Source organism: Notechis scutatus, chromosome 16, assembly GCF_049901735.1.
Source record: "Notechis scutatus isolate UNSWTSFEM ecotype Mainland chromosome 16, rNotScu1.2, whole genome shotgun sequence".
Classification (NCBI taxonomy): Eukaryota; Metazoa; Chordata; class Lepidosauria; order Squamata; family Elapidae; genus Notechis; species Notechis scutatus.
In genome coordinates, this window is record NC_142024.1 from 3,932,651 (window position 1) to 3,958,942 (window position 26,292).

The window sequence follows — 26,292 nt, forward strand, 5'->3', positions numbered from 1 at the left end:
TCTCTCCCTCCCTCCTTCTCTCTCTCTCCCTCTCTTTCTCTCTCCGTCTCTCTCTCTCTTTCCAACAATTTTCACAGCCCCTTTCACTCCTCTGATGAATCACCCATAGTCATTAAGTAACAGACAATCTTCAGATCACCTGACTTCTTTTCAGACAGCAAACAAAAATAATTTTAGAAAAATCTGCATATGAAAGAACCTTTGCAGATTCAGAAATAGCTGAGGCATCATACCTATCGTTTTTTCGTAATTCACTGCAAGGCAAGAGTGGGTGGGGACTTTCCCATTCAAAGATGCTGATGCTTGTAAAATCAATTATGCTGTCCTAATCCAGATTTGTTCGGGGAACCTTAGTTCCAAGTTTATCCTAGCTTGGCTCTTCATGTCTGAATCCAGTTTCTGGTTAGGATAACACTAATAAAGATAAGACTGCATTGAATAAAGGGTAGTTTTATTACTGATCAGGAAGGGACTAGTAACTGGACTTCTTTTCTTCCAGATAGCTCTGCCTGGATGACTTGAGAATATTAATGGACAATTTAGTTATTGTTATAACTAAAGGAGTATTGGCAATACTCTCCACCCAAATCATATGTCCCTTGGCACTAATTCTGACCAATCGTGACTTTCTTTTGGTCAGGGTATGTTAGTAGGCAGGCAGGCAGGCAGGTAGGTAGGTAGGTAGGCAGGCAGGAAGGCAGAGACAGATATAGAGATGAGAGAGACAGAGACAGAGGAGGGAGGGAGGGAGATGGAGAGAGAAAGGGAGAGAAAGAGAGAAAGAAAGTGAAAGAGGGATAGAAAGAAAAAGAGAAGGAGAGAGAGAGAGAAAGAGAGAAAGAAGAAAGAGAGAGTGAAAGAGAGAGACAAGAGAAAGGAGAGAGAGAGAGAGAGAGAAAGAGAAGAGAGAGAGAGAAAGGAGAAGAAAGAAGAGAAAGAAAGTGAAAGAGAGAGACAAAGAGAAAGGGAGAGGAAGAGAGAGAGAAAGAGAAGGAGAGAGAGACAAAGGGAAAGAAGAGAGAAAGAAAAAAGTGTGAGAGAGAGACAGAGACAAAGAGGGGCAGAAAGAGTGAGAAAAAAACAAACAAACCACAGATCTTCCCCTACATTGAAACCCAGTGACAGGGTTTGGCTGGGAAGGAAACGGGTAAAAACTCACATGAAAAGCCTACAGGTGTGTGTGTGTGTGGGGGGGGCACCTGCAAAGCCAAGCCTTGTGTTTGCTGCTGAATTCACACAACTACCCCCCTTTTTTTTTTTTTTTTGGCAAGATTTCGCAGCCCTTGTTGTATTTCCTGCCTGCTGCCTTTTCTCCCCCACCTACTTTTATCCGAAAAGTCAGCCTTTTCGTGGCCGATCTCAACCGCGTCGCTCAGGGAATGTCCCTTGTGATGAGGGTGGCGTAGGTCCCCACGCTGCAAACCAAGAGATAGTTTGAAGGAAGATCAGGGAAGGCCTACCTTAATGTTGATCTCTGAGGCTATTTCCAGTTTCCAAGATTCTGCAGCCTTATTTACTCCGTTGTGAGCTTCCATAACTGGCTTTGCATCGTTTCTTCCCTCAACTGGCTTACAGAGGCAGGGCCTCCCTTCGGTAGACGTTCCACAACTTCTAGCCTCAGACACGGTGGCTGGCCTTTCAGAGAATTAGCTCTGCCACATCTGAAGGGCTTTGGTTTGTCCACATGTTGCATGCTACCCAGTCCAGATGTTGGTGCGAATTGCAGTCCAGTAACTTTGGAAGACATTAAGGTCGAGGTGGTTATAATGGCGACTGCTGAAGATGCTACAGTTGAAGCTTCAACATCCTGGATTAGCTATGGAGTCCTGGGCAAACTTGAGGTTGACTCTGAGTGTTCCAGTGGCTCCTTGCATTTTCATGACTGGGATTCAGAAGGTAGATCCCACCAGCGATCTCCTTCTATGCATTTTTGAGGTGTTTCTGTCTTACAGAATCCAAAGCCATTTATCCTCCAGACCTGCTAAGAACTCAACTGGACCAAGAAGATACCTTCAGCTGCCAGTTCCCAGAGGAAAAACGTGGGGAGAAGGTACTGCGAGAGAACTTCTCATTGGGCATCAGTGGTCCACTGAAAGCTCAGGCTAGTTGGCAAATGAGCGCGGGCGGCCAAGTATCACAGCTTACCTCTCTGGGACATAAATCTCTTCTCCAGATTCAGGTGATGGATGAAAATGAACGGTTGGCTTTTAAGAAGCTTTGCTCCAGGTTGACTCCATTATCAGTTGTAAAGTTGGAGAAGGTCTCTGTGGACATTTTGGCCCCGTAGAGAAAATTATACGCCCGAGTCACAAGTGAGCCCCATACCTGTCCTTGTTTTCAGAGACGAGAACATTGAATGTTTCTGTTTCAGAGTAGATCTGCTAATTTAGGATGTGAATAAACAAAACAAAATATCGATCTCCTGACTTGAGGCCAGAGTTGGAGTCACAGAATAGGGTAGATCTCAAGAAGAAACTGATGTGTTGAAGGCTAAATTAAAATGGTGTCTGGATTTTATTCTTTTTTTTTTTTCCCCCAACCTGGATTGTCTCACCGTTTTACCAGATAATATATTCCCACAAAACCTTCTCCCTGTGCAATTTTCAATAGCACGAATATTTCACGTCCCAGTTTTATTTCTAACAAAGTTAAACAAGTCAGCTTGGAAGTCCCTGAAAGATGAATCAACCAGCTTTCCTAAACGCTTTTTTTTGTTTTGCTCCAACACATTTCTTGAAATGGGTTGCGTTTTCACACACACACACACACACACACACACACACACACACACACCCCTTCCATGTTGGCCTGTTTTTTTTTTTGCTTTCAAACGTGGTCGCCCTGCCCCAAAGGAAATGCTAGTTTCTGAAGCTTTGCAGAGCTACCCTTGAGACGAAGGAAGAGCCTCCTTGTCAAATAAACAGTAAGATTTTTTTAAAAAGGAATGTGGAGCTTTGATTTTTTGTGTGTGTGTGCCTCCTTTACAAAACCAGACAGACTTTGATTCCTGAAGTCTTGCTTTGCTCTCCTTTGGGGTGGTGAAGCTAGAAACAGGGAGATTTGTAGAGGCAAATTGTTCCTTTTCTGAATGTCTTAGCTTTTGCAGGAGAAGGGTGGCCTTCTAGGAATAAGGAGCCTAATTTGCATCAATCCCAAATCCTTCAGGATTTAGCATTGCAAGGAGTCCCTTGGTGTTTTGGGTGTTTATTAAAATCACTGCTCCCAATGGGATATTGTCATGGGTGTAATAAAATTTAGGAGAGATGGACTCACAAGGAGGAAGGAGGAAGGCAGTTTAAAGGTTTTTAACCTCTTGATGACGGTAGCTGCTTACTTCGTCCCTCACCAAAGATACTCATGGACGATGTATAGAGAGAATTCTAAAGGTGATTGTTGTGAGCTAGAATAACCACATACATTCTTTAGTGGGAGGCGAAATCTCACGGAAAAGCTCATTTTCCCACGCGGGAGTTGGGAATCTTGGTTGCCTTCATGCAACTCTTTGCAAACTGGAACCTGTGGCTGGATTTGCAAAATCAGATCCCACACAGGGGTGGGAAAAGGTGGAGAGGCCAGGAAGACGGTGCCACGAATCATGATCCTGCAAGGATTGGGAAGGAGTTGTGTGAACTGCCGTGAGTCTCTCAAATTACGTCTGCCTGGGCATCCCGGAATAGTACCTAGCACATAGGGAGCATGCTGGGAGCATACTGATACCCTGGATAAAGCACTGAGAAGGGCGCCCAACCTCTGTCCAACACTGCAGGGCAGGCTGTAGCCTTTTGGAAGCTGGCCTGCAAGACCTTTTTTGGTGGTGGTGTGGGAGCTGAGAATGAGGCAGAAAAAGAGAAGCCAACTTCTAGGTGGCACAGGAAGAAAACAGCCAAGAATTAGAAGACAGAGTTTGTTCTGTTGGTGGGTCATCCCACAGGCTGGTCTTTCAACCCACTTAATGAAGCAGATGGTTGTAGCCATTGCAAAAAGGCCTACTGAAATAAACTGGATTCTGGGCATTTTGACTCCAGTTTAGGATACAGTCTATTATTATTATTATTATTATGGGCTGTATATTATTCATCCATAATGGTCTTCGGTATGTGACGTGATTTCCCCATAATGCATCATCACCTACCAAAAGACCTCAATCTGGTATCTTTGGAATGTCTCAAATCCAGAACTGGAGAGTTGGATGGGAGAGATCATCGTCCACAATCAAATCTTTGAAGCCACCCATTATTTTTGGTCTACCTTGGGAGGATGGGAATTGTTAATGGAGCCCATTTGTGTGGTCGTAAGTCTTGCGGGGGAGGGGTGTGTGGAAAAAACAATAAGGCTAAGGGGGGAGGGGTAGAAAAGCGGAACCCAGAAACCTCTCCGAGGCTCAACAGATTAAAAAAAAAAAATAGCTATTGGCTTTTAGCAAATACAGTATTTCTCCCTGTGGTTTTTCTGAGAAATGTTTTAAAAGGCCCGGAGAGATTTAAAAAAATAAAATAAATAAAAATAAAAGACACCGTGCCCACCCACCAGCCCTTGCCAAGATAAATGCTGGAACGCATCAGAAAGAAAGGTATTTCTCTGGTCTTCTTTTTCTTCCCGATTTTGTTCTTTATAAGAAAAAGAGAACGAGGACTTTGGGGAAACACACCAGCGTCCGGCGTTTCAAGAGCCCCGGTGGGAGGTTTTTTTCTCCTCCGCGAGCGATTCCCGGCAACTGTGGCTGCTGGCTAGGACCCTGGTCTTGCTCTCGGCCGCGGCCGGCCTCTTGACGCTCACCACGAGTGGGGAGAAGGACTTGGGGAAGTCTGGGAGGAGCAGGCCATTGGGCGGCAAGTTGGACTGAAGATGGAGAGAGAGCATCTGGGAGCTGGTCAAAGGGTTCTCGCCATCGCTGGGGCCGCTGGCCGGAGGCAGCTTGGCCCCAAAGGTTTGCTGGAACCAGGTGGTGTAGGACTTGTCTTTGGATTTCCCGCGGGAGAGGTTGAGGGCCTTGCCCTGCTCCTCGGCGCCCTCGGCTTTATCCGGGGCGGCCGGAACGGGCTTGATGATGTACTGGTTGCCGCTGGTGCAGACTTGATGTCCCCGGAGGATGGCTTTGACGGAAGGGCAGCAGGTCAGGCTGGGGACGATGGAAATCTGGATCTGAGGCATGGGGAGGGGATCTCGCCGGGCGCCTTTGCTGGGGGGCACAGCCAGCCCTTCAGGAGCGCCAGAGGGCTCCCCCCTGCTGTCTCCCTTGCTGTCCGCCTTCGGCAGCTTCTCGGGGATTTTGGGTTTGTCCAGCAGAGGGCTGGGCAGCATGGGGCTGCTGCTCCTGGCGGCTTTCTCCAGGCTGGCCCGGGGGATCTTGAGAGAACAGAGGGACGTCTTGCTTTTGGCCGGCTGGGGGAGCCCGTTGTTGGACGCCGTCCCGTTGTAGAGGAGGCCAAAATGGCAGAGGGACTCCAGAGGGAGGATGCTCTGGTTTTTCTGAGCCTTGGTGAAGATCTCGAGGGTCAGATCTGAAAGCGGAGAGGAAAGCAAGAGGGGTGTGTGTGTGTGTGTTGTCAGGACTGAACCTTTGCTTCGCTTCTTTCACACCTAATGCTTTTCAACTTGCCAAGGGAGGGGAGGGAAGAGGGATGTGGGGAATGTAGGCAGAGATCCTGCTCAAGAAAGAGGTGGACGGTTCGCATAACAAAAGGCCGTCTCATCATGGGGAATTTTAGAATAGAATAACAGAGTTGGAAGGGACCTTGGAGGTCTTCTAGTCCAACCCCCTGTTTAGGGAGGAAACCCTACACCACTTCAGACAGGGTTATCCAATCTCTTGTTTAAAACTTCTAGTGTTGGAGCATTTACAACTTCTGGAGGCAAGTTATCCCACTGATTAATTGCTCCAACTGTTAGGAAATTCCTCCTTAGCTCTAGGTTGCTTCTCTCCTTAGTTAGTTTCCATCCATCGCTTCTTGTCTGGCCTTCAGGTGCTTTGGAGAATAGCTTGACTCCCTCTTCTTTGGGGCAGCCCCTGAGATGTTGGAAGACTGCTATCATGTCTCCCCTAGCCCTTCTCTTCACTAGACTAGTCATAACCAGTTCCTGCAATCGTTCTTCATATGCTTTAGCCTCCACTCCCCTTAATCCTCTTCTCTGCACTCTTTCTAGAATCTCAACATCTTTTTTTCCATCGTGGCGACCAAAAACTGAATGCAGATTTGATCAACCAGGGGTGGGGGAGAAGGAGAAAGTATTGTTTTCAACAGGGCAAAGCATTGGTGCAGGAAACCAGAGCTGGTTTCGATTCTTCAGTACCGACATGGTATATCCAATAAAGTTCGGCAACTTACCCAGCGTCTCGTTCACCACCATGGGAATCACGGTCCTCAACGCCGTGCAGTTGCTGTGCAATGCAGGGTTGGCGTTCATTTCCAAGAGCCACACCTGTGAACGTAAATACTGGTTATGTCTATATGGAGATTCTCAGTCATCCGGGTCATGGTTGTCCCCAAAGGGCTTTTTTCTTTTTTTCCAAGAGGCAATTGGACTTCCTGGTTTTTCTTTGAAGACGTTTTGCTTCTCATCCAAGCAGCCTCTTCAGCTCTGACCGAAGGGTGGGGAAACTCTGACCATCCAGTCAGAACTGAAGAAGCTTTTCGGATGAGAAGCAAAACATCGTCAAAAAAAAACAAAACTAGAAATTCCAGTTGCCCCCCTGAAAAAAATCCCCTTTGGGTGACACTGGTTAAATTGAGGCCTACAATACCCCCCCCACACACACACACACACTTTTGTGATGGTTTATTCAAAATTTCAAAAACATCCCTCCTAAATCTCTCCAAAGCTTAAAACTGAACGTGTTTTCTTTGGCTTTGTTCTTTTATTCCCTCACTCCAACTTTTTTTTCCAAGTCCAGATCAAATATCACAGAAATAATTATCAGGGAAATAATTCTAAAAGGCAAAATAAAAAACAGGCAGAGTTTTTTTAAAAAAACAACAACACCACACCAATGTATTTTTGAACCAGAATCGTGATTATGTACTTTTCCCGTTTCTTGTCCAATTTGTTTCCATTTGGGGTTCTCTACTTTTGGCCAAGCCCCTTGTCTTCCTAGAGTGTGTGACATGGGGACTGATTACACAATTATCAATCCACATTTGTATAACCACAATTTGCTGAGCCTTGGTGGCGCAGTGCAGTACTGCAGGCCACTTCTGCTGACTGCTGGCTGCCTGCAATTTGGCAGTTCAAATCCCACCAGGCTCAAGGTTGACTCCGCCTTCCATCCTTCCGAGGCGGGTCAAATGAATCCTTCCCTCCCTCCTCCCAGTGGTTAGAATGCAGTATTGCAGGTTGTCTGCCCACTGCCAGCAGTTCGATCCTGACCGACTGGCTCAAGGTTGACTCAGCCTTCCAAACTTCCAAGGTCGATAAAAAAAGGACCCAGATAGTTGTGGGGCAAGAGGATGACTCTGTAAACCTCTTAGAGAGGGCTGTAAAGCACTGTAAAGCAGTATATAAGTCTAAGTGCTATTGCTATATTGCTATTGCTATATGCTCTGGCTGGCTTCGCAAGACAACCCAAGCCCCCAAATCATGTTTTATTCTAGTATCAAATAACAAAGTTGTACTGTAGCTATGCTGAACCTCAGAGACTAGAATCCTCTCCGTTCTATCAAATTCAATTTCCCCGGTTTCTTAAAAATAAAGCAATTTGTATTTTTACAGCCGGTTTGAATCTTCCAGCCTTAAAATCTCCCCTGAAAATATTTTGTGTTTTTTTGCCACTGGGTGACGCTGGAATTCCACTCCAGTTTCTGCTAAGTTTTTGTTTCTTTTTTGGCTAGCAAGAGGTAAGTGGGAGGGGGAAAAAAATAAGGGAGATGATGATCTTTGCAGAAACAGGTGGTGCCTTTGGGAAACCCCATCCTTCGCCCCCGAAATGTCCCCATAGGACCAACTTAAGCTGATAACAGAATGGACCTATTTTCCTGGATTTCCACCACACACAAGACAAAAGGCAAAACCAGGCTGGATGGATGCAAAGCAAACAGGCACCCGTACCCACAATGTGTAATGAGTTTGCAACTCGGCGAAAATTAAACGGTGCTTTTTCATCGGTGGCAATTAATCCAGAATAACAAGGTGATCTACGATTACTAATAGATCTTGGGGAAAAAAAGAGGACTGTAAAAGAGACAGATTGACTCTCCCAGGAGTTTGCAAAGCGATTAATTAACCACAGGGGAGATAAAATCTAGCTTATACAGTTCACTTTTATATGTTTGAAGATGTAGAGAAATTGTCACGGATGGGAGGGGGGGCCCTCTTTCCTTCCCCAAATTGCAGGTGGGTACCTTAAAATCTTCATCGATTAGGAAGTCGCAGCCGATGAGATCAAAGAAACCCAGTTTGCACTCCAGCTTGGATTTGACGGAGAGAAAACACTGTAACATGATTTCTTTCATTCTCTTCTGCAAAGCACAGGAGACAAATATTGGAGTGGGGTGGTCCCCCCCAAAATAGACCCTCCCTTTTTGAAGAAAATATATTACCCAAGACTTCTTTTCCGGAGAATACATTGCTAAAGGTAAGGGGTGGAAAAAAAAACAACCCAAACCCAAATTGCAAGATATAGAGCAGTTATAAGATTTTTCCAACTTGGCAACTTTAGGATGTGTGCGCACTTCAACTCCCAGAATTCCCCAGCCAGCATGAAAACCCACATGCCTTACATTTTGCCAAATTGGAGAAATATTTCTCTAAAACTGTCTGTTCCATTGATTTTTTTCCCCACCCACCCACCCACTCCTGGGAAACGTTCACAGAGTGGGGATGAAATACGGATTTCAATATCCTCTACAAATAAAATGGTAAGAATAATCCCGGCTCACTTTGTAATTTTAGAGTTATACCCATTTTCTCAGGAAAAATCTGGGAGTGATTTTCTGTGGGTTTTTCCCCCCTTAGGTTGGTTTTTCTTTGGCCTTCACAATCTAGTTCAGAGGTCTCCAAACTTGGCAACTTTAAGACTTGTGGACTTCAATTCCCAGAATTCTCCAGCCAGCATAGCTGAGTTGAAGTCCACAAGTCTTAAAGTTGCCAAGTCTGAACTAGTTTACAGATCTGGTCTTTTCTGGTGGTCTCCTTTTCAAGTATGGGATTCTCAGATTCTTAGGCCAGACAAGTTCGGCCTGCGGCTATCTTCTGTTGACACACTCAGAAAATAATCGTTTCTAGATCTTCTATTTAGTCTGGTTTCCCTCCTAACTCTACCCGGCTACCTAAACTAAGTTAATCTCATTCCCATTAGGCATTCTAGGAAAGAACTGATGCACCTGCCTTTTTCCTCTTCCTTCCCCAGCCACCTTTCCTTGTGTGCTATGCCTCTCTCACCACTGACCTTAACAAGCAGCCCAAGGGAAAAAGTAAGGATGGATTTAATCAACAAAAAACTTACGGTAAAGCTGTTGAAGACCCAATCTCTGGGGAGCCCCTTGGCTTGTCTGAACTTCTCGTTGACGTAGTTGTTGAAGCGCTCCATCAGCCATACCGTCTCCTCCTTGACGTGGGAGTAGATGGGGCTCTTCTTTTGCACGTACTGAAAGTTGAGCGAGGGAGAAATTTTTAAAAATATAAATGAAAATGTGGCTTGGATAGGTGACTGCTCAGGTCAAGCCTCAAGCCCAAATTGACTCTGTGTTTTTATCCCCTATCCATTCCTTTGTCTATATGGCATGAGCATCGCTGGCTTTAAAAAAATATTTTTCCTTTTCTTTCTCCTGTTTTGCCTCTGTTCCTTGATTCCAGTTGGAGGATCCACAACCACAGCAAGAAAGAGGGTTGTATTTACTTTGGGTCTCTGCCTGGACATTTGCTAAAATTACACGAATTTTAAATGCTCTGGGTTGGTTTTTTTTTGAGGCTTCCCAGGGAGAGTTTGACTAACAGGCAGGCTAGAAACCAAGGGATGATAAGCCGGGGGAAGTTGATTGAAAATCTCAGCTCTTGCAAAAAAAAAAAAAAGACAGAGAGAGAGAAAGAGATTGAGAGAGCGGGGAAGAGATAGATAGATAGATAGATAGATAGATAGATAGATAGATAGATAGATAGATAGATAGATGATAGATAGATAGATAGATAGATAGATAGATAGATAGATAGATAGATAGATAGATAGATGATAGATAGATAGATAGATAGATAGATGGATCAATGGATGGATGGATGGATGGAGGGAGGGAGGGAGGGAGGGAGGGAGAGAGAGAGAGAAAGAGAGACAAAGAAAGGGAGAAAGAGAGGGAGACGGGGAGACAGAGAGGGACAGGAAAGAGAGACAGAAAGAGAGAGAGAGAGAGAGAGAGACAGGGAGAGGGAGAAGGAGAGAGGGAGAGGGAGACAGAGATATCTAAAGAGTTCTTCAACTAGCTGCATTTAATCTTATTAACTATTTAACTTCTTAATTGAGGCCAAATTTACTATCTTCCCTTCTTGCTTAGACTGCTTTGCTAAATTCCGCAGAGGACAAAAAGCAGAAGCTAAAAAAAAACCCCAAAAAACCCAGCACTTTGCTTTCCAAATCCATTTCCACTTCCCTGGGCCAAGCAGAAAAGAGAAGCAGGATCCAATTGCAGGGAAAGAGAAAAGGGACGGAGGGGGAGGAATGCGGAGTTTGTCAGCCGCTTGGGCAAGTTTTCAAACCCTGCTGGATTCCAGGAGATAAACTTGGTCTCTGGGAAATTTAAAAAAAAACCACAAAACAAATAAAAAAGACAAAATAAAACCCAGCAGAACATCTTTTTTTGGGCGGGGGGCCAGGAGTCTTTGTGGAGCATCCGGTGCCAACGGCTGTCTTTAACGCAGAGCCAAACAACAAGCCGTCTGAATTGGGCAACACAAAGGCAATAGCTTGGTCACTGCAACAGGTGCCCAGAGACAATGCCTAGTGGGCAGAGCTGAAGGAAACCACACCTGCTCCAGATGGCTCTGTTTGCCAGTGATGTCTCTCTTTTTTTGATCTGGTGTCTCTTTTTTTTTGATCTGGCACCTGGACCCTTCAGGGAAAATAATCTTAAAGCAGATATATATACCTAATCATTCATATTATTACAGCGGCAAGATTATTAATTGCCCAAACGTGGAAGTTAAAAGGAATACCAAACAATGAAGCAATAATAGAAAAAAAAATTTTTTTTCCAGTGCACTGAATTAGATAGTATGATGTTAGAACTGAAAAAGCGAGACGCTTCAGAATTCTATGTAATATGGGAAAAGTTTTATAATTGGAGGGAGATGAAAGGAAGTCTGAAAAATGTGAAATAGAATTTAAGAAGAGATTATCTTGTAACATAATATCTAAGACAGAAACCAATACAAAAATTACAATGTAAATATATGTATAGCTGTATAAATGTATATAAATGTCTATACTGTTTGATGGTATTTTGTTTATATGATAATGTAAAGACTGAAATATATGTCAAAAAGATCACCATGCTCAATGTTTTTAAAACCAAATTTTCAATTAAAAAATTATTAAAAAAAGAATAATCGGGGGTGGGGGGAGAGAGAGAGAGTCTCAGCACTGGTGGTCCTCAACTTATGACTGCAAACGGATTTCTGTTGCAAGGGGGTTGTTAAGGGAGTCGTGCCCGATTTACGACCTTTGATTTCTTTTTCTTTTTCCAACATGGCTGAGACCATCTTGGAGGTTTCAGAGTTGCCACCAAGCCTGTTCTGTTTCTATTCTCTTCTATATTTTCTTCTATATTCTATATTCAATATTCTATTCTATATTCTATTCTATTCTGCATTCTATTCTTTCCTATTCCTATTCTACATTCTGTTCTGTTCCTATTCTATATTCTGTATTTTGTTTTCTATTCTTTTCTATTCTATTCTATTCTATTCTATTCTATTCTATTCTATTCTATTCTATTCTATTCTAATTCCTAGTCCTATTCCTATTCTATGTTCTATTCTGTTACGTTCTAAAATGGTGAGATTCCACGGTTGGGTCCAAGGCAATTCCCACCTGGTTGGTCAGGTGAGAAGTGAGATCATTGGATTTGGGGTCGTAGTTGAGGCAGGTGAGGCGGACGTAACCGTGGCCGAAAAAGACCATGTACGGCACGGTGCAGGCAATCAACAGGTAAGAGCGGACGTCAAATTTTTTCCCCTCCAGCAGCAGCGGACGGTCGATGTACCTGAGGCGAAGGAAGGGTAGGTGAGCTGGCCGAAAACAAAACGGTTGTTTCTAAGTCACCTGGGCACTTAACTCCCTGGATCGTGCAGGACTACAACCCCCATGGGGCTGTTCTTGGTGCCAGGGGCCCACCAGTTGGGTTCAGGGTCCCCATGCTGCTTTTCCACAGGGTGTAATTTCTTTTTTTTCACAGCAGCGATGCCAAAGGATTTGTGGTATTATTATTATTATTATTATTATTATTATTATTATTATTATTATTATTATTATTAATTTGTTCTCCCTTTCTCCAATGCAACCCTGACTATCCTTTCCAAAGGCTATAAATAACCATTAAAAAAGGCTTTCTCTGGAATCTAAAATAGCTCCTGAATCCAAAAGGGTTTGAGGCAGCTGCTGCTGCTGCTACATTCAATTCGCACAACGCAGCCCGCCGGCCTCTTTGAAGCCCTCCACAACTTCCAAGATGGAAATTATCTTTCAATTATCTCCTGCTTTTCTCTCCCTACCTTTCCTAGTCAACGTCAGTAATACTACTATTAAATTTGCAGATGATACAATAGTGATGGGACTCATCTCCGGGGTGTGTGTGGATGAGTCTGCTTATCGAGATGAGGTGGACCGGTTGCTTTCGTGGTATGGAGAAAATAACTTGGTCCTCAACACCAATAAGACCAAGGAGCTTATAATGGACAGAACAGATCGGACATCCAGCCCTTGCTTATCCATGGAGGCCGAGGGGAGCTAGTGGCCAGTTTTAAGTTTCTGGGTGTTGCCCTAAAAGAGGACCTGACCTGGGAGCGCTCACATTGCAGCCCTGGTCAAAAGGGCCCAGCAGAGATGATACTACCTGGGACTGAATGAAAACTGCTGGCGACCTTCTACCGCTGCACCATAGAGAGTATTTTAATTTACGGCACACCTGTGCCCGGTTTGCTAATTGCACAGTGTCAGATAGGAAAGGACTCCGGAGGGTTTAACGTCATTGCCCTGAGGATCATGGGTTGCCCTCTCCCCTCTTTGGAAGAGCTTTATAGCTCCCGCTGCCTTAAGAGAGTTCAAAACATTCTCAAAGATCCACCTCATCCTGGGAACCCTTTTTTTTGAACTATTACCATCTGGCAGACGGTACAGGACAATAGAAACAAGGACAAATAGGCTGAAAAACAGCTTCTATTCCAGGGCAGGAGCTCTGTTGAATTCTAGTGCAATATTAATGCAGTATCAGGGGTTTTCAATTCAATTGCATAGAATATGATGGATGTGCGTCTTTGTTTTCTTTTTATAGTTTTCTTATGTGCGATGTACACTGAAGATGGCACTTAGTTTCATTGTAGGAGGTGCAATGACAATACAGTAAAACTAAATAAAGGCTCAGCCCAATGGGCCTCATTCGGTGACGTCTTTCCCCACTGATGGGATGGGCTGCCCCAGGAGGCTGCCCTGTTGTGTCTCTTGCCTGAATCCCCCGCCCCCAACTCTGGGCCGAGAAGGGCTCCGACGTCGCTCACCAGCCGGGAGCTGGATAGCTGGGCGGGCTGCGTGGCGGATGCTCTACCTTTGGACGATTCGTGCCTGAGGCAGTTTGTAAGGGAGCTTCCTATACGTTGGCTCGTCCTCCATGCTTTGGAGTTTGGCTTGCAAGGTTCGGACCTCGGCTTGGCTTTTCAGGAGGAAGATGCCTCGGCCTTGGTTGGAGCTGGTGGGCTTGCAGATCCAAATGTGAGGCTCTGTGGAGAAGGAGAAAGCTGCTTAAGTTGCTAGTCCCTGGGGTTTAGAGCCCGAGAAGCTGGCAGGATCACACTGGGGGGGGAAAAAAGGCAGCCGCCCAGCCTTGTAAGAGAACAATGAGGTTGCTCTTTGGATGTCAAATTCGGCATGGGAAGACCCAGCTTTGTATAAAGGCCACCCAGGGGTGGTCAAAAAAGTCAAGATGGCAGAGGCAACCACACCACTGAAGTCCTGGCATGAGTCAAAGGAGGCCACTCTCTTGATTTTTCTGATTTCTATGACTTCAAAGCGCGATGTTGTTTTTCTCATCATTATGATTACCTTTCTTGTCAGAGTACAACATATGTACAATGAGATTGGCTGAGCCTCCCTTCGTACACTCCCACCAACACAACTCCCAGTGAAGACAGAAGCCCCTAACCCAGTCCCAATCTTATTACACAATGTGACCTTGTTGCACAACACGCCGGCCCTGCAAGTCTATCCTACTATGTTGACATGAAGATATTTTCCATTCAGAAGTCTGTAAGTCGAAGGCTACCTGTATTTTCTTTCCACCTGTTATTTCGTCTTCTTGTAACAAGAGAGGTTGGGGAGCAAAGCAGGGCCACCTGTGCCTTTCCACCCGTGACGAATGCCTGTGACATCCCAGGAATCATGACATCATCAAGCAAATGACATCACCATGTAGGTGATGTCACTTCCTTGACTTGGCCCCCTCCCTCTGGGCCACATTTGAATAACAAAATCCCAACCCGCTCCTGTCTTTGCTTGCAGAACCCACTGTTTGAGATAGATTAATGATCTTGGAAAGGGAGACTGCTTTGGTGTTCACCTTTATATATTTCAAAGAAGATTTCTCTCTCGTCTTTGGTGTCCAGGCGAAAAGTCTCTGGGAAAAAATCTTCCATTTTTAACAATCTGCAAGAAAGGGAGAGTGGGGTGAAAAATTGAATAGTAATAAGCTCACACACAGACATGTTTTAAAGAATTTATAGCAATAGAACAGAATAGAATAGAATAGAATAGAATAGAATAGAATAGAATAGAATAGAATAGAATAGAACAGAATAGAATAGAACAGGAGTTGCAAGGGACCTTGGAGGTCTTCTAGTCCAACCTCCTGCCAAGGCAGGAAACATTTCAGACAAATGGTTATCCAACATCTTTTTAAAAGTGTTGGAGCATTTATAGCTTCTGGAGGCCAGTTGTTCCACTGATTAATTGTTCTAACTGTCAGGAAATTCCTCCTTAGTTCTAAAGTCACTTCTCTCCTTTGGTTCTTGTCCTGCCTTCTGGTACTTTGGAGAGAATAGCTTGACTCCCTCTTCTTTGGGGCAGCCCCAGAGATATTGGGACACTGCTATCCTGTCACCCCCTAGTCCTTCTTTTCATCAGACTAGACATACCCAGTTCCAGCAACCAGCCTCCAGTCCCCTAAACAATCTTGCCAGAGAGGCCAGCCATCATTTCTGTCATGTGCACTCGGGATACCCATGCCTCCTTCATATGGACTAACATTCTTTCTCAATCTAATTTTGGCTTGCGAGAGACAGCTTTGTGTTTTCTGCTGAGAACCGCATATCAGCTCAGCTCAGCTAGCCCCAAAATGGCTCATTCACAGTTTAGAAAGGGAAGAAGGTTGTTGTTTACCTTTTGAGGTACAGTGTTGATTAAAAAAAAAAACCAGAATAACAAGAGTTGGAGGTCCTCTAGTCTGCCCTCTGCTCAAGCAAGAGACTATAGCATTCCAGACAAATGGTTATCCAACCTCTTTTTAAAAAACCTCTGGTGATGAAGCACCTACTTCTGAAGGCAAGTCGTTAATTGTTCTGTGAGGAAATTTCTCCTTAATTCTAGATTGTTTCTCTCCTTGATTATTTCCCATCCATTGCTGGGGGACATAATTTCAATATAATGTTTAGGACATAATTGGACATAATTTCAATAGTGTTTCGCCCTTCGTTAGGAATCTTGTTCCTTCTCGGCATGTGGATTATTGAGTTTTAAATTGTTATGTTATTTTATGACACCGTCAATAGCAGCCATGCCAATACATCACCGGCTCTCAGACGTTAAGAGAACAGGCACAGAACTTTAAAGAAGTTTTTCAAACTTTCCTGTTTGGCTTCATGGATGATGGTGTCCTTGGCAGTTCCAAAATAATGCAAAACTGCTTTTTCAGGAGGATTTTTAATTCTAGCCTACGTCTCTGGGTGGTCTCCCATTCGAATTTTAACTAAGCCAAGCCTCAATTTACAAGCACAATTGAGCCTAAAATTTCTGTTGCTAAGTGAGTTTTGCCCCATTTCCAACCTTTCTTGCAACACAAATGAATCACTGCAGTTGTTAAGGTCATAACCTGGATGTTAAGGGACTTTGGTTTTTGGAATGTTGCAAAAGGGAATTGTGTGACCTCTGCCAACCGTCGTAAACAGGAGTCAGTTGCCAAGCTCCTGAATTTTGGGCTCAGTTGTGGTTGTAAGTCAAAGACCACCTGTATGAAACGTTGGTCCCTGTTGGGAGGAGGCATCAAATAGGGAATTAGCCTGGACTCCTTCCATAGACCTTAGAGGGCAAGGTCTGGCCTTTGAGCCTTATCTGGATGAATCTGCCAATCTGCCAAGATTCCTGTAATATAGGCACAGAACAATAAAGCGTAGAGTTTGAACTCTACGCATGTGGATCTGGTTGTGTAGGCCTGACACTGAAGGGATTTTTTATCAGCTGAACATGGTGCTATCTCCTTTGGGTCAGCACATGGTGGGTTTTCTGTCCATTTTGGAAAATCTAACCCCGCCCTTTGAGCTTCAAGAACTCTGCGATGAATGATGGCCGTCCTTGGGCTTCACAGGAGAAAACCAGCCCCATGAAGCTTTCTTTTCAAGGGATACCCGAAAGGTTAAGAGAGTGAAGGGGCTTACTTGGCTGTCTGGCCGACCTTCTTCATCACCCGTTCATATTCCCGGAGGTTCATCAACAGGCTGATCTTTGTGGTGAGGATCTTGTTGTTTGGGATCTGGTAGAGAAGCTGCTCTCCTGAATGGGCAGAAGAAGACAACAAAAAGAAACCAAAGGCTCAGGCAGCAGAGGAGATAAAGAAGGCATTATAGGCCTGGCTTAACGACCGGTTATGACGGACTGATGTGCTCTGAACTAAAAAGGTGACCTAGTTGGGTAATGAACGCCTGTGAGAAACACCACTCAGCTCAGAGAGCCCCAAGGGCCTCCTCCACCTCCATTCCTCAAACCCCACTCCCTTCAAACCCTGATGATGTTACCTAGTTTGGTAATGAAATGTCTGCAAGAAAACCATCAAGGAGGCCACAATCCTCCACCCTGAAAACCCCACTCCCTTCTAGTACTGATGATGTTACATAGTTGGGTTAGGAAACGCCCGCACGAAAGCAATCAAGCTCAGAGAGCACCAAGGATCTCACCGTCCTCCTCCTCCTCCTCCACCTCCTCTCCACAAACCCCACTCCCTTCTGGCACTGATCAGGTCACCTAGTTGGGTAATGAAATGTCTTGAAAGGAAACAGCCAAGCTCAAAGACACCAAGGACCCCACAATCCTCCCCACTCCCTTCTAGCCCTGATGATGTTACCTAGTTTGGTAATGAAATGTCACTGCCCCATACCTTCTCGGAAGTTGCAATAGGTGTCCCGAAACTTGGTCTCGCACCATTTCAAGACGTAGTCTTCCCTTCGATTGTCATGAATCCTTTGCCACCCTTTACTTTTGCAGTAATTACTCAGGCTGTGGGAGAGAAACCAGGAGGCCTTGTGGTGAAGAGACGAAAAGATAATCCTCTAGAAATGCAGGCAGTCCTCAAACTTATGACCACAACGGAGCCAGAGTAAACAAGGCAGTTATTGATTCCCATTTCGCAACCCTTTTTGCCGCCTTCCTTAAGCGAATCGCTGCGGCTGTTGAGTGAATCCTGCAGTTGTTAAGCGAGTCGGGCTTCTCCCATTGTCTTCGCTTGTCGGAAGCCGGCAGGGAAGGTTGCAAAAAGCCCAAATTTAGATCACGTGATGTAAAATTTTAAATTGGGTTGCAGCAACGAGGATGCTGCAACCCAATAATAAGTGTGTAAACAGGGGATCGGTCACTTTTTTTCAGTGCTGTTGTAACTTCCGTCACTAAACAGATTGGCTGTAAGCCGAGGACAACCTGTAATAGCCAGTCGCTCCCAAAACCTTTCTCTTCCTAAGTTCAGGGTCCTACAGCTGAGAGGGCAAAGGCAAAGGCCATCTAGTACACCCCCTCCTTGATGTAGCATTCCCCCACCCCTCAAGGGCTGGGGGTACCAAAGGCTCCCTCCTTACATATCAACCCCATTCGCCCCGCCGATGTAAAAGAACGGCCCCGATCCTGGGCCTTCTTCATTTCTTCTCTCTTCCAGGTGACTCATTCGGAGCGCTGCGTTCAGGAAGGCTCTGGGCTTCTTTGATCTGAATTCATATGTGAACCTCCCTTCGGCGACTCTGGGAACCCCTGGAAAGGAGAAGGAGGAGGTGTAAACCCTCTTGGGTCCAGCTAGGCCATGGGGAAGGGAGGGTTGGAGAGGGGATGGTGGGGGAAAGCTAGCTCTTTTCTGGAGAAATACTCATCAGGGGGTGCCAAGGGACTGGTTCTCCATCCTTAGCCCCTTTCCGACAGCTCCCAGAATTCTCCAGCCTCAATTCTCCAGCCTCCTACCTCTGGAAGCTGCCCAGATGGGGAATAACAGAACAATGGGAGGGACCTTAGAGGTCTTCTAGTCCAGCCCCCTGCTCAAGCAAAAAACCCTATACCATTCCAGACAAATGGCTGTCTGAAGGCAAACAGTTCCACTGGTTGATTGTCCTGTTAGTTTCTCCTTAGTTTCTTCTTATTTCCAGGTTGAATCTCTCCTTGTTCAGTTTCCATCCATTGTTCCTTGTCTGGCCTTCGGGTGATTTAGAAAATAGCTTGACCCTTCCTCCTCTCTGTGGCAACCCCTCCCTCAAATATTGGAAGGATGCTCTCCTGTCTCCCCTGGTCCTTCTCTTCCCTAGACTAGCCAGGCCCAGTTCCTGCAACCATTCATCGACTGTTTCAGTCTCCAGTCCCCTAATCATCTTTCTTTCTTTCTTTCTTTCTTTCTTTCTTTCTTTCTTTCTTTCTTTCTTTCTTTCTTTCTTTCTTTCTTTCTTTCTTTCTTTCTTTTCTTTCTTTCTTTCTTTCTTTCTTTCTTTCTTTCTTTCTTTCTTTCTTTCTTTCTTTCTTTCTTTCTTTCTTTCTTTCTTTCTTTCTTTCTTTCTTTCTTTCTTTCTTTCTCTTTCTTTCTTTCTTTTTTTCCTCCCTCCCTCCCTCCCTCCCTCCCTCCCTCCCTCCCTCCATCTCTTTCTTTTTAATATAGTGGTGACCAAAACAGCATGAGATATTGTGCAAGTGTGGGAGACACAAGGGATTATGGATCCTTGGATCAAAGGTGTAATTGCGGGTAAGGTACAGCTGGCAGGTATACAATGGAGGACACCACCCCTCTTGCTCCACCCGCTATGCAGCGGAGGGCTATGCTGTCTCTTATCTGGCCGTTCCCTAGGCAGCATCTCTCCCCCCAGCTTCCCAAGGCCATTCTCACATACCATTACATCAACTGCAGCCCACCCTTTCCCCAAATATTAAGTGGGGCCCGGCAGCTCAGTAAAGCACTGCTCACCCCTCCCTGAAACCCGGGGAGGGCTCTTGTCCTCCCCAAAGCTACGTCAGTGCCAGACTGGAGAGATTTTGGAATCTCATTCTCTATCCGAAGGGGGTGGAAGGAGAGGGTGGTAGGATGCACCAAATTCCTACCGCTTTGCTTGTATGACTTCCACTGCTTCAGGGCCTGGCTTGGAAAAAGAGCTCTGTATTTCTGTCTCCTGTTTTCTACGGCCTTGTGATCTGTGGAAGAGAAGACGATTAGGGTCCTGCCAAGGGTTTTCCCTGGATTTTATTTTTGTACGTCGGTCAAAAAGATCAGGGAATCCTAGAACTGGGAATGTCCCAAGAGATCCTCTAGGGGTCCAGGGGTCGCCAACCTTTTGGACCTCAAGAACCACCAAACTCATAATTTTAAACCCCGCAGACCAGAGACCCTGGGAAAAAAATCCCCCCAAAATCTGCAAGAAAATTCTCCACCCCGTTTTTCCTACCAATCAATCATTCTTTATTTGGGATCGCAGGATAACATCTCCAGCTCCGTTCTCAGGGGGAGAGAGAGAGAGAGACTGACTTTTGACTTCATGCAAGGAAAACAGCAGAAGCAGCAGAAGTTTTTCTTTCTCTCCCCCTGAGGAAAACCTACTGTTCCAGACAACTTGCTGAACTATCCCAGTGCTCATCCTGGTCGAGGCTGCTAGGTATTGTAGTTCAGTATTGTGTCTGGCTGACCAGCCATTTCAATTAATGCAGCAATTTTTTTTTCCAACTCGGCAAATTGAAGGGGTGTGGACTTCAACTCCCAGAATCCCCTAGTCAGCATGCTGGGAGTCAATTCCATGGGTCAGTTCACGATCTCCTGTCTAAATTTCCCACCGTTTCCCCTTGGCTCTGTATTTTTCAGTCAGCCAAAAGCTTCCTTTTTCTGCCGTGTCTTTTCTCCCCCTGAATATTTAGAAAAATGCTCACTAAACAAAGCGGCAGCTTTGATACGGTTATACGTTCCAATTTGTAGACAGTCATTCCAAGCCTGTTATTTACAGTATTAGCTTTCCCATTATTGTGGGTGGCTTTCTATGCTGCTGTATTTATAATATCGACACAGCAGTACATCAAGTGCAATTATGGTTTAGTTCTCTGTGGGTTTTTGTTTTGAGGGCACAGATACCTGACCAGAAGTTGAAACATGCCCTGCCCTTTGAAATCTAGCCCTTCAAGGTGATACGCTTTCCCCCTGAGCTGCTAGATTTCTCTGGCTTTCACATCCTGGCTCGCAAAAAAATCTTACTGGTTTGGGGGAAAGCTGGAAATAAAGAAGAGAAGAAGGAATCTTGCTAGAGGTAGTCCTCAATTTACGACTACAATCGTGCCTAAAAAGTATGCCGCTAAGTGAGATAATTGTTAAGTGAGTTTTGCCCCATTTTGAGTTTTCTTGCCATGTTGTTAAGTGAATCACCAGCAGTTGTTAAGTTAGTAACACGGTTGTTAAGCAAATCTGCCTTCCCCATTTGACTCTGCTTGTCAGAAGGTTGCAAAAGGGAATCACGTAACCCTCGGATGCTGCGACCGTCGTAAATATGAGTCGGTTGCCAAGCGCCTGGATGTTGATCACGTGACCATGAGGATTCCGCGATGAAGTGTTGTAAGGTGAGGACTATCTGTGCTCTCTTTCGATCTACGGATTCACTCCAACTTACCCAGTTCCCTTTTTGGAATCTACCCCCAAAACATGCTCGTGTTGTCAGCTCAGATTAACCAGGTTAGTTTACAATCATTCCACTCCTCTTTAGTCTCCCCGTGCCTTCTTTGCTCAAAAAACAAAAACAAAAAACCCCAATCAGCCTCACCTCCTTGCTGATAGGTTGTGCTGCTTTGAACCCTTGGATGACTTGGGCGTTTTTTGGGCAGCTTCGTCGCCCGTTGGGCCTCGTCTCCTTCGTTGTAGTATGGGAACCAACGGAAGCCTAAACGTAGGGCAGCTGCTCTTTCATTGCCATCCAGCGGTCTTTCGCTCATCCATCCTAAAAGCCAAACCATCCTCGATCAGTAACGGGGGGGGGAGGGGGGGATCAGATTTTAATCTGGATTCCTCTCCTGATCGCAGCCAAGAGAAATCAGCTCGAAAGCAGCCTCTATGATGGAGGGAAATCTGGAACTGGATTCTAAAACCAACCCAGGCGCGTCTGCCTTCTCCATATGGAGAAGTGATCCTTTGAGAAAGGACCGACACAGACGGATGGATGACAGTTAGAAGATTCCATCATCCAGGTCAAAGGGTGTCTAAAGGTTGAATCCTGGCAACTGGACCAAACGTGGTTGAATCGGAGGCGTTGCGTCGCTCCTCCGAGCGACTCCACCGGTCGGAGCAAAGTTAGCTAAAAATGCAAGGCATCTTCCGGAGTTTGCCATGCCAACTTTAAGTAGTTTTTGAGAAGTGGGATTTGGTATCGTCTAGTCTGCCCTTCCCGAGGGACTTCACAACCGTCCTGAGATAGGGCCTCGTCCCTCGATCGCTACCCCAGTTGCCCCTCGGCACAACAGGCGCCTGTTGACTGTCACTCCCCAGGCAATTTTGAGATGGACATCCCTCCCAGTGTTAAAAAGTTCCTCCTAAGTTTCTCCAAGTCCCCCGTCCCTGGTTTTCTCTCTCATCCGGTTTTTGCGCACTTGCTGGGTGTGCCCACAACCTCTTTCCTGCCTAGATAAGAGAGGGGCACCTGAGAAGCACAGAGGTCTTCGGAGAGTCAAACGGGGCGGGAAGCTAAGGAGTTTCTTCTTGCAGATCCTTGGGTCCCAGCGAGTCGGTGTAGAAACTAATTCCTGCTCTGAAGCCATACTTCTGGAAGATGACTTACTCCCAGGTCACAATAGAGAGGCTGTGATGTCACATTTTGACACGCTGGTCAGTTGGCCAACAGCTACAGAGCAGGGGCTTGTAGCTCAACAGGTGAAGCACGAGCTTGGCAGGAGGGAGGCCTTTGATTCAATAGCCGGAACGTCTAAGGCAAATAGGTTTGGGTGGCACCTGTTGTGGTTCGCCGGCAGCCGGTGCAGACGGCAGCGGAATCAGACAGTGGGGAAGAACGGGGACCAGTCCGGGAGTCTGGGGAGGACTCGGATGAGAGTCCTGCGTCCGATACAGAGATGGGGCCAGGACCATCTGGGAGTTATGTGCTGACTCCGGAGCCTCCGGAGTCTGGCAGCAGCGAGACAAGAGGAACAAGGGAAGCCTTTCCCAGTGCGCGTGTGTGCAGAGCTGCTAGAAGGCGAGAGCAGCTGAAACAGAAGGGGCGACACGGGAGTAAAACTGGGATGTGATTGCCCCTCCCGTAAGAGATAAAGGACAGGCCAAGATTATGAAACCTTTGCAGGAAGCAAAGTAGTTCGACAGATTCCAAGTCCTCCTTGAAGCTCTGTGTACTCTGGTTGGTTTTTTTCTGGTACTTCGGTTGGTTTCTGTTATAATTAATTGGATAGTTTTGTTTTTGGCAGCATTCCACAGCACCGAAAGGTGTGTGCTTATCTTAGGGAACTGTTTAAGATTAGTTCTGACTGGGAATGAAAGCAATTCCCAGCATTGCAATAAAATAGGTTTTGCTTTTAAAACAAGTTTGTGTTTCATTACGTTTGATGAAGCCTGGGTCAGAACAGCAGCAGGAACAAAAAAAAAAAAGGTCTCCGGATGCTGAATTTGTAAAGTGGAGGAGCAGAAGTTTTGCATTGTTTGGCCACCAGTGTAATCTCACAACTGTTTCTTTCCATTCTGCAGGACTTCAAACTATCGATTCAACTCTTTTTAAGCTTGGAAATGTGGCCTCGGGTGTCAAAAGAAGCAGCCACTTTCGATGTGAGTTTGGCTCACTTTCTAAGATCTCTCTCTCTCTCTCTCCCTCTTCTGAGTCAGCGTTCGGATTCAAAGTCATGGCTTGCACACAGCTTGGCTGGGGCTTTGACCAAATAGTCGCTTTGACAAAGAGAGGCTTTTCGAAAACCAGCATGGCTGCATGGCAGAGATTTATTTATTTTTTTAAAGTTGCAGTTTCAAGATCGAATTCAGAGCAGAAGTGTGAGGCCCTTTCAGAGTAGAAGTTGTGGCATAAATAAAAATTATATTTTTTTCTGGAGTTGTTCTTTCCTCCGTGGACTTGAATGTCAAGAAGGATAAAATATAAGGAAGAGCTTGTTGTGGAACTGATGAAGTCTGTTTGCAGCCAAGCATCTCCGAAGAGATTTTTAAGAAATCAGCTATAAACTCTGTGGCTATTTAAACGTATAAACATGCCACCTTGATCTTATTTAATTTAATATTGCTTCTTTGGTTATTTCAGTGTGCATTTTTAGATTATTTGAGATTCGGGAAAGCTGGATTTTCCCTCCGTTTGAGAAGGCTAAAAAATGCTTGCTAATTCTGCCCTGCTGAACTCTCCAAGTTCTAGGAAAAGAGAGAAATGCATTTTGTGAGAGGCTGGTGGAAAAGTGGATTTATGACGGAAGACACCAAATGGAGAAGAAACGTAACTGTCTGCAAGATATAAAGATGAGTGTTTAACCTTTTAATGGGCTCCAAAGGGCATCACAGGAGGGTTTTAAGGATAATCGTTGCCTTCTGAAAAAAGTCAGCCTTTGATTAGTTCATTGTATTTTTTCAAAAGTATTATTTTGGCAGCTGAGTATCTCAGGAGAAGAGGCAAAAAGACACGGAAGGATCGTGGCTGAGAATTTCATTCTTTTCGTTGATTGTTTTCAAGGGCTGGTAGCTTATGGAGTTTGTGTTAGGAAAAAAACCCCACACACATTGCATTTATTTTATAGGTAGTCCTCGACTTGTTGACTGTTCAAAGTTACAACGGCACTGAAAAAAGTGATTTATGGCAGTTTTTCACACCTAACGTCCATCGCAGTATCCCTATGGTCACGTGATCACAATTCCGATGCTTGCAACCGACTCATATTTATGACGGTCGCAGTTATGATCCCCTTTTGCGACCATCCCTCTATTCAAACATCAGCTTTGCTCCATACGTACACCTGTTTTTGCCATCCCAAATTTATTGTTAGGGCTGTCATGGGACAATTAACAATTGGCAATGCCAGCAAAAAAAAAAAAAAAAGCATAGGATATTCTCCTCTCTCTAGCTCATATTTTTATAGCATACAAATATTTGTGTATGTGTGTGTGTGTGTTTACCTTCCTCTTCCACTTAATTTGCTCTTATTCAGCTGAGTTTTGCCCCCAGCCAAATTGCCTGCTAAGGGAGCCAAGGTTTTATAGGTCTTTCATTTCCCTAATTTCTTCTTTTTATGAGATTCCCCAGGATGAATTCACTTTAACCACATGCTTGCAAGAGAGAGGGAGGGGTACCCTCTGTTTGGCTGGCCGTTGAATCAAATACCTTTGAAGTACAGGCAGTCCTTGATTTATGACGACAATTTCTGCTGTTAAGTGAGACATTTGTTAAGTGGATTTTTCCCCATTTTATGACCTTTCTTGCCAGTCACTAAAGCGAACTGTTGTAAGTCAAGGACTACCTGTAGACCCTCTTTAGGTGAAATGTTTGAGGCTGACCTTAAATTTAATTTAAAAAAATAATAATAATTAACCAGTGGACTAGGTATTTCTACAAATCCGGGCACCTAAGAAAAGTTGATACAAATAAAGAGATATTTGCCTTGTACTTTCCATATTCCCTTCAGCTGACATGTTTATTGTTCTGAAAATTCCCCAGCAGGACAAATGGTGCCATTCAAAATACCACGTCGATTTACAGAGGTGACGAAGCCAAGAACGGCAGGGAGAAAACTGTTGAGTTTTGCATGAAGGTAAGGGGAGATTTTTTTCCCTCCACATCCCAGACTGTTTTCAAAGACTAAGACTAAGCACCCGGCAGGACGGTTGAGTGGCTGGCACAACCAGATTGCAAAGGCATGGAGAGAGTCAGGAGACAATCTGTGTGCACTATTCAGATGTGCAGGAAGGGGGAAATATGAAGTAGCCAGAGAGAAACCAGAGTTTGTTGATTTTCCTATCAGGTCGTCCCAAAGGTGCTTTTTTCTCAAGAGGCAAACTGGACTTTCTGTTTTGTTTTGTTTTCTTTGAAGACGAAGTTTTGCTTCTCATCCAAGATGCTCTTGGATAAGAAAATGAAACATCTTCAAATAATAATAAAAAAACCAGAAAGTCCAGTTGCCTCTTGAAAAAAAAGCACTTTGGGGACAACCATGACTTGGATGATGGAGAATCTCCATAGACTTTCCTATCAGGTGGGTTTTTCTGCAGTTGGACGTGAGAGCCAAAGAATTCATTGAACATTAGGTCCCATATTGGGCTGAGCAAGAGGTGGACTACAGCTCCCAGCAGCCCCTCATAAACAGAGGGTACAGTAGATAGGGATGCTGGGAGCCGTAGTTTGGCCACATCTGGAGGCTCAGACATCTTAGTTGTCAACAGTTCTCAGAGCATCTTGCTCTTGTCAAGGCTTCCTTCCTAGAAGCTGCCCCTATCCATTTTCCCAGAATATCACATGGCATGACTCTAGGGCCGTGATGGTGAACCTATGGCACACGTGCCAGAGGTGGCACACAGAGCCCTCTCAGTGGCCACAGGTGCCATTAATAGCTGCTCTTTGGGTTGCTGGCAGGCACGTGTGTGCTGGCCAGCTGGTCTCCAAAAACAGGGCATTTTTCAGGCTGTTTTCAGGGTGTTCTTA

General features: G+C 45.1%; 1 protein-coding gene across 1 annotated transcript in view; it reads right to left on the minus strand.

The window, feature by feature from the left end:
• Positions 1-1,320: 1,320 nt before the first annotated feature.
• TTLL10 (tubulin tyrosine ligase like 10) overlaps positions 1,321-26,292 on the minus strand; it is a 100,198-nt gene continuing 75,226 nt past the window's right edge. The window contains exons 6-17 of the mRNA XM_087944608.1: positions 21,433-21,606; positions 19,739-19,828; positions 18,247-18,415; positions 17,556-17,674; positions 16,840-16,954; positions 14,751-14,836; positions 13,743-13,914; positions 12,014-12,185; positions 9,440-9,580; positions 8,337-8,453; positions 6,327-6,420; positions 1,321-5,501 (exon numbers count right to left, since the gene is read on the minus strand). Coding sequence (XP_087800734.1) covers positions 4,663-5,501; positions 6,327-6,420; positions 8,337-8,453; positions 9,440-9,580; positions 12,014-12,185; positions 13,743-13,914; positions 14,751-14,836; positions 16,840-16,954; positions 17,556-17,674; positions 18,247-18,415; positions 19,739-19,828; positions 21,433-21,606 — 2,288 coding nt within the window. The 3' untranslated portion in view covers positions 1,321-4,662. The remainder of the gene's footprint in view (positions 5,502-6,326; positions 6,421-8,336; positions 8,454-9,439; positions 9,581-12,013; positions 12,186-13,742; positions 13,915-14,750; positions 14,837-16,839; positions 16,955-17,555; positions 17,675-18,246; positions 18,416-19,738; positions 19,829-21,432; positions 21,607-26,292) is intronic.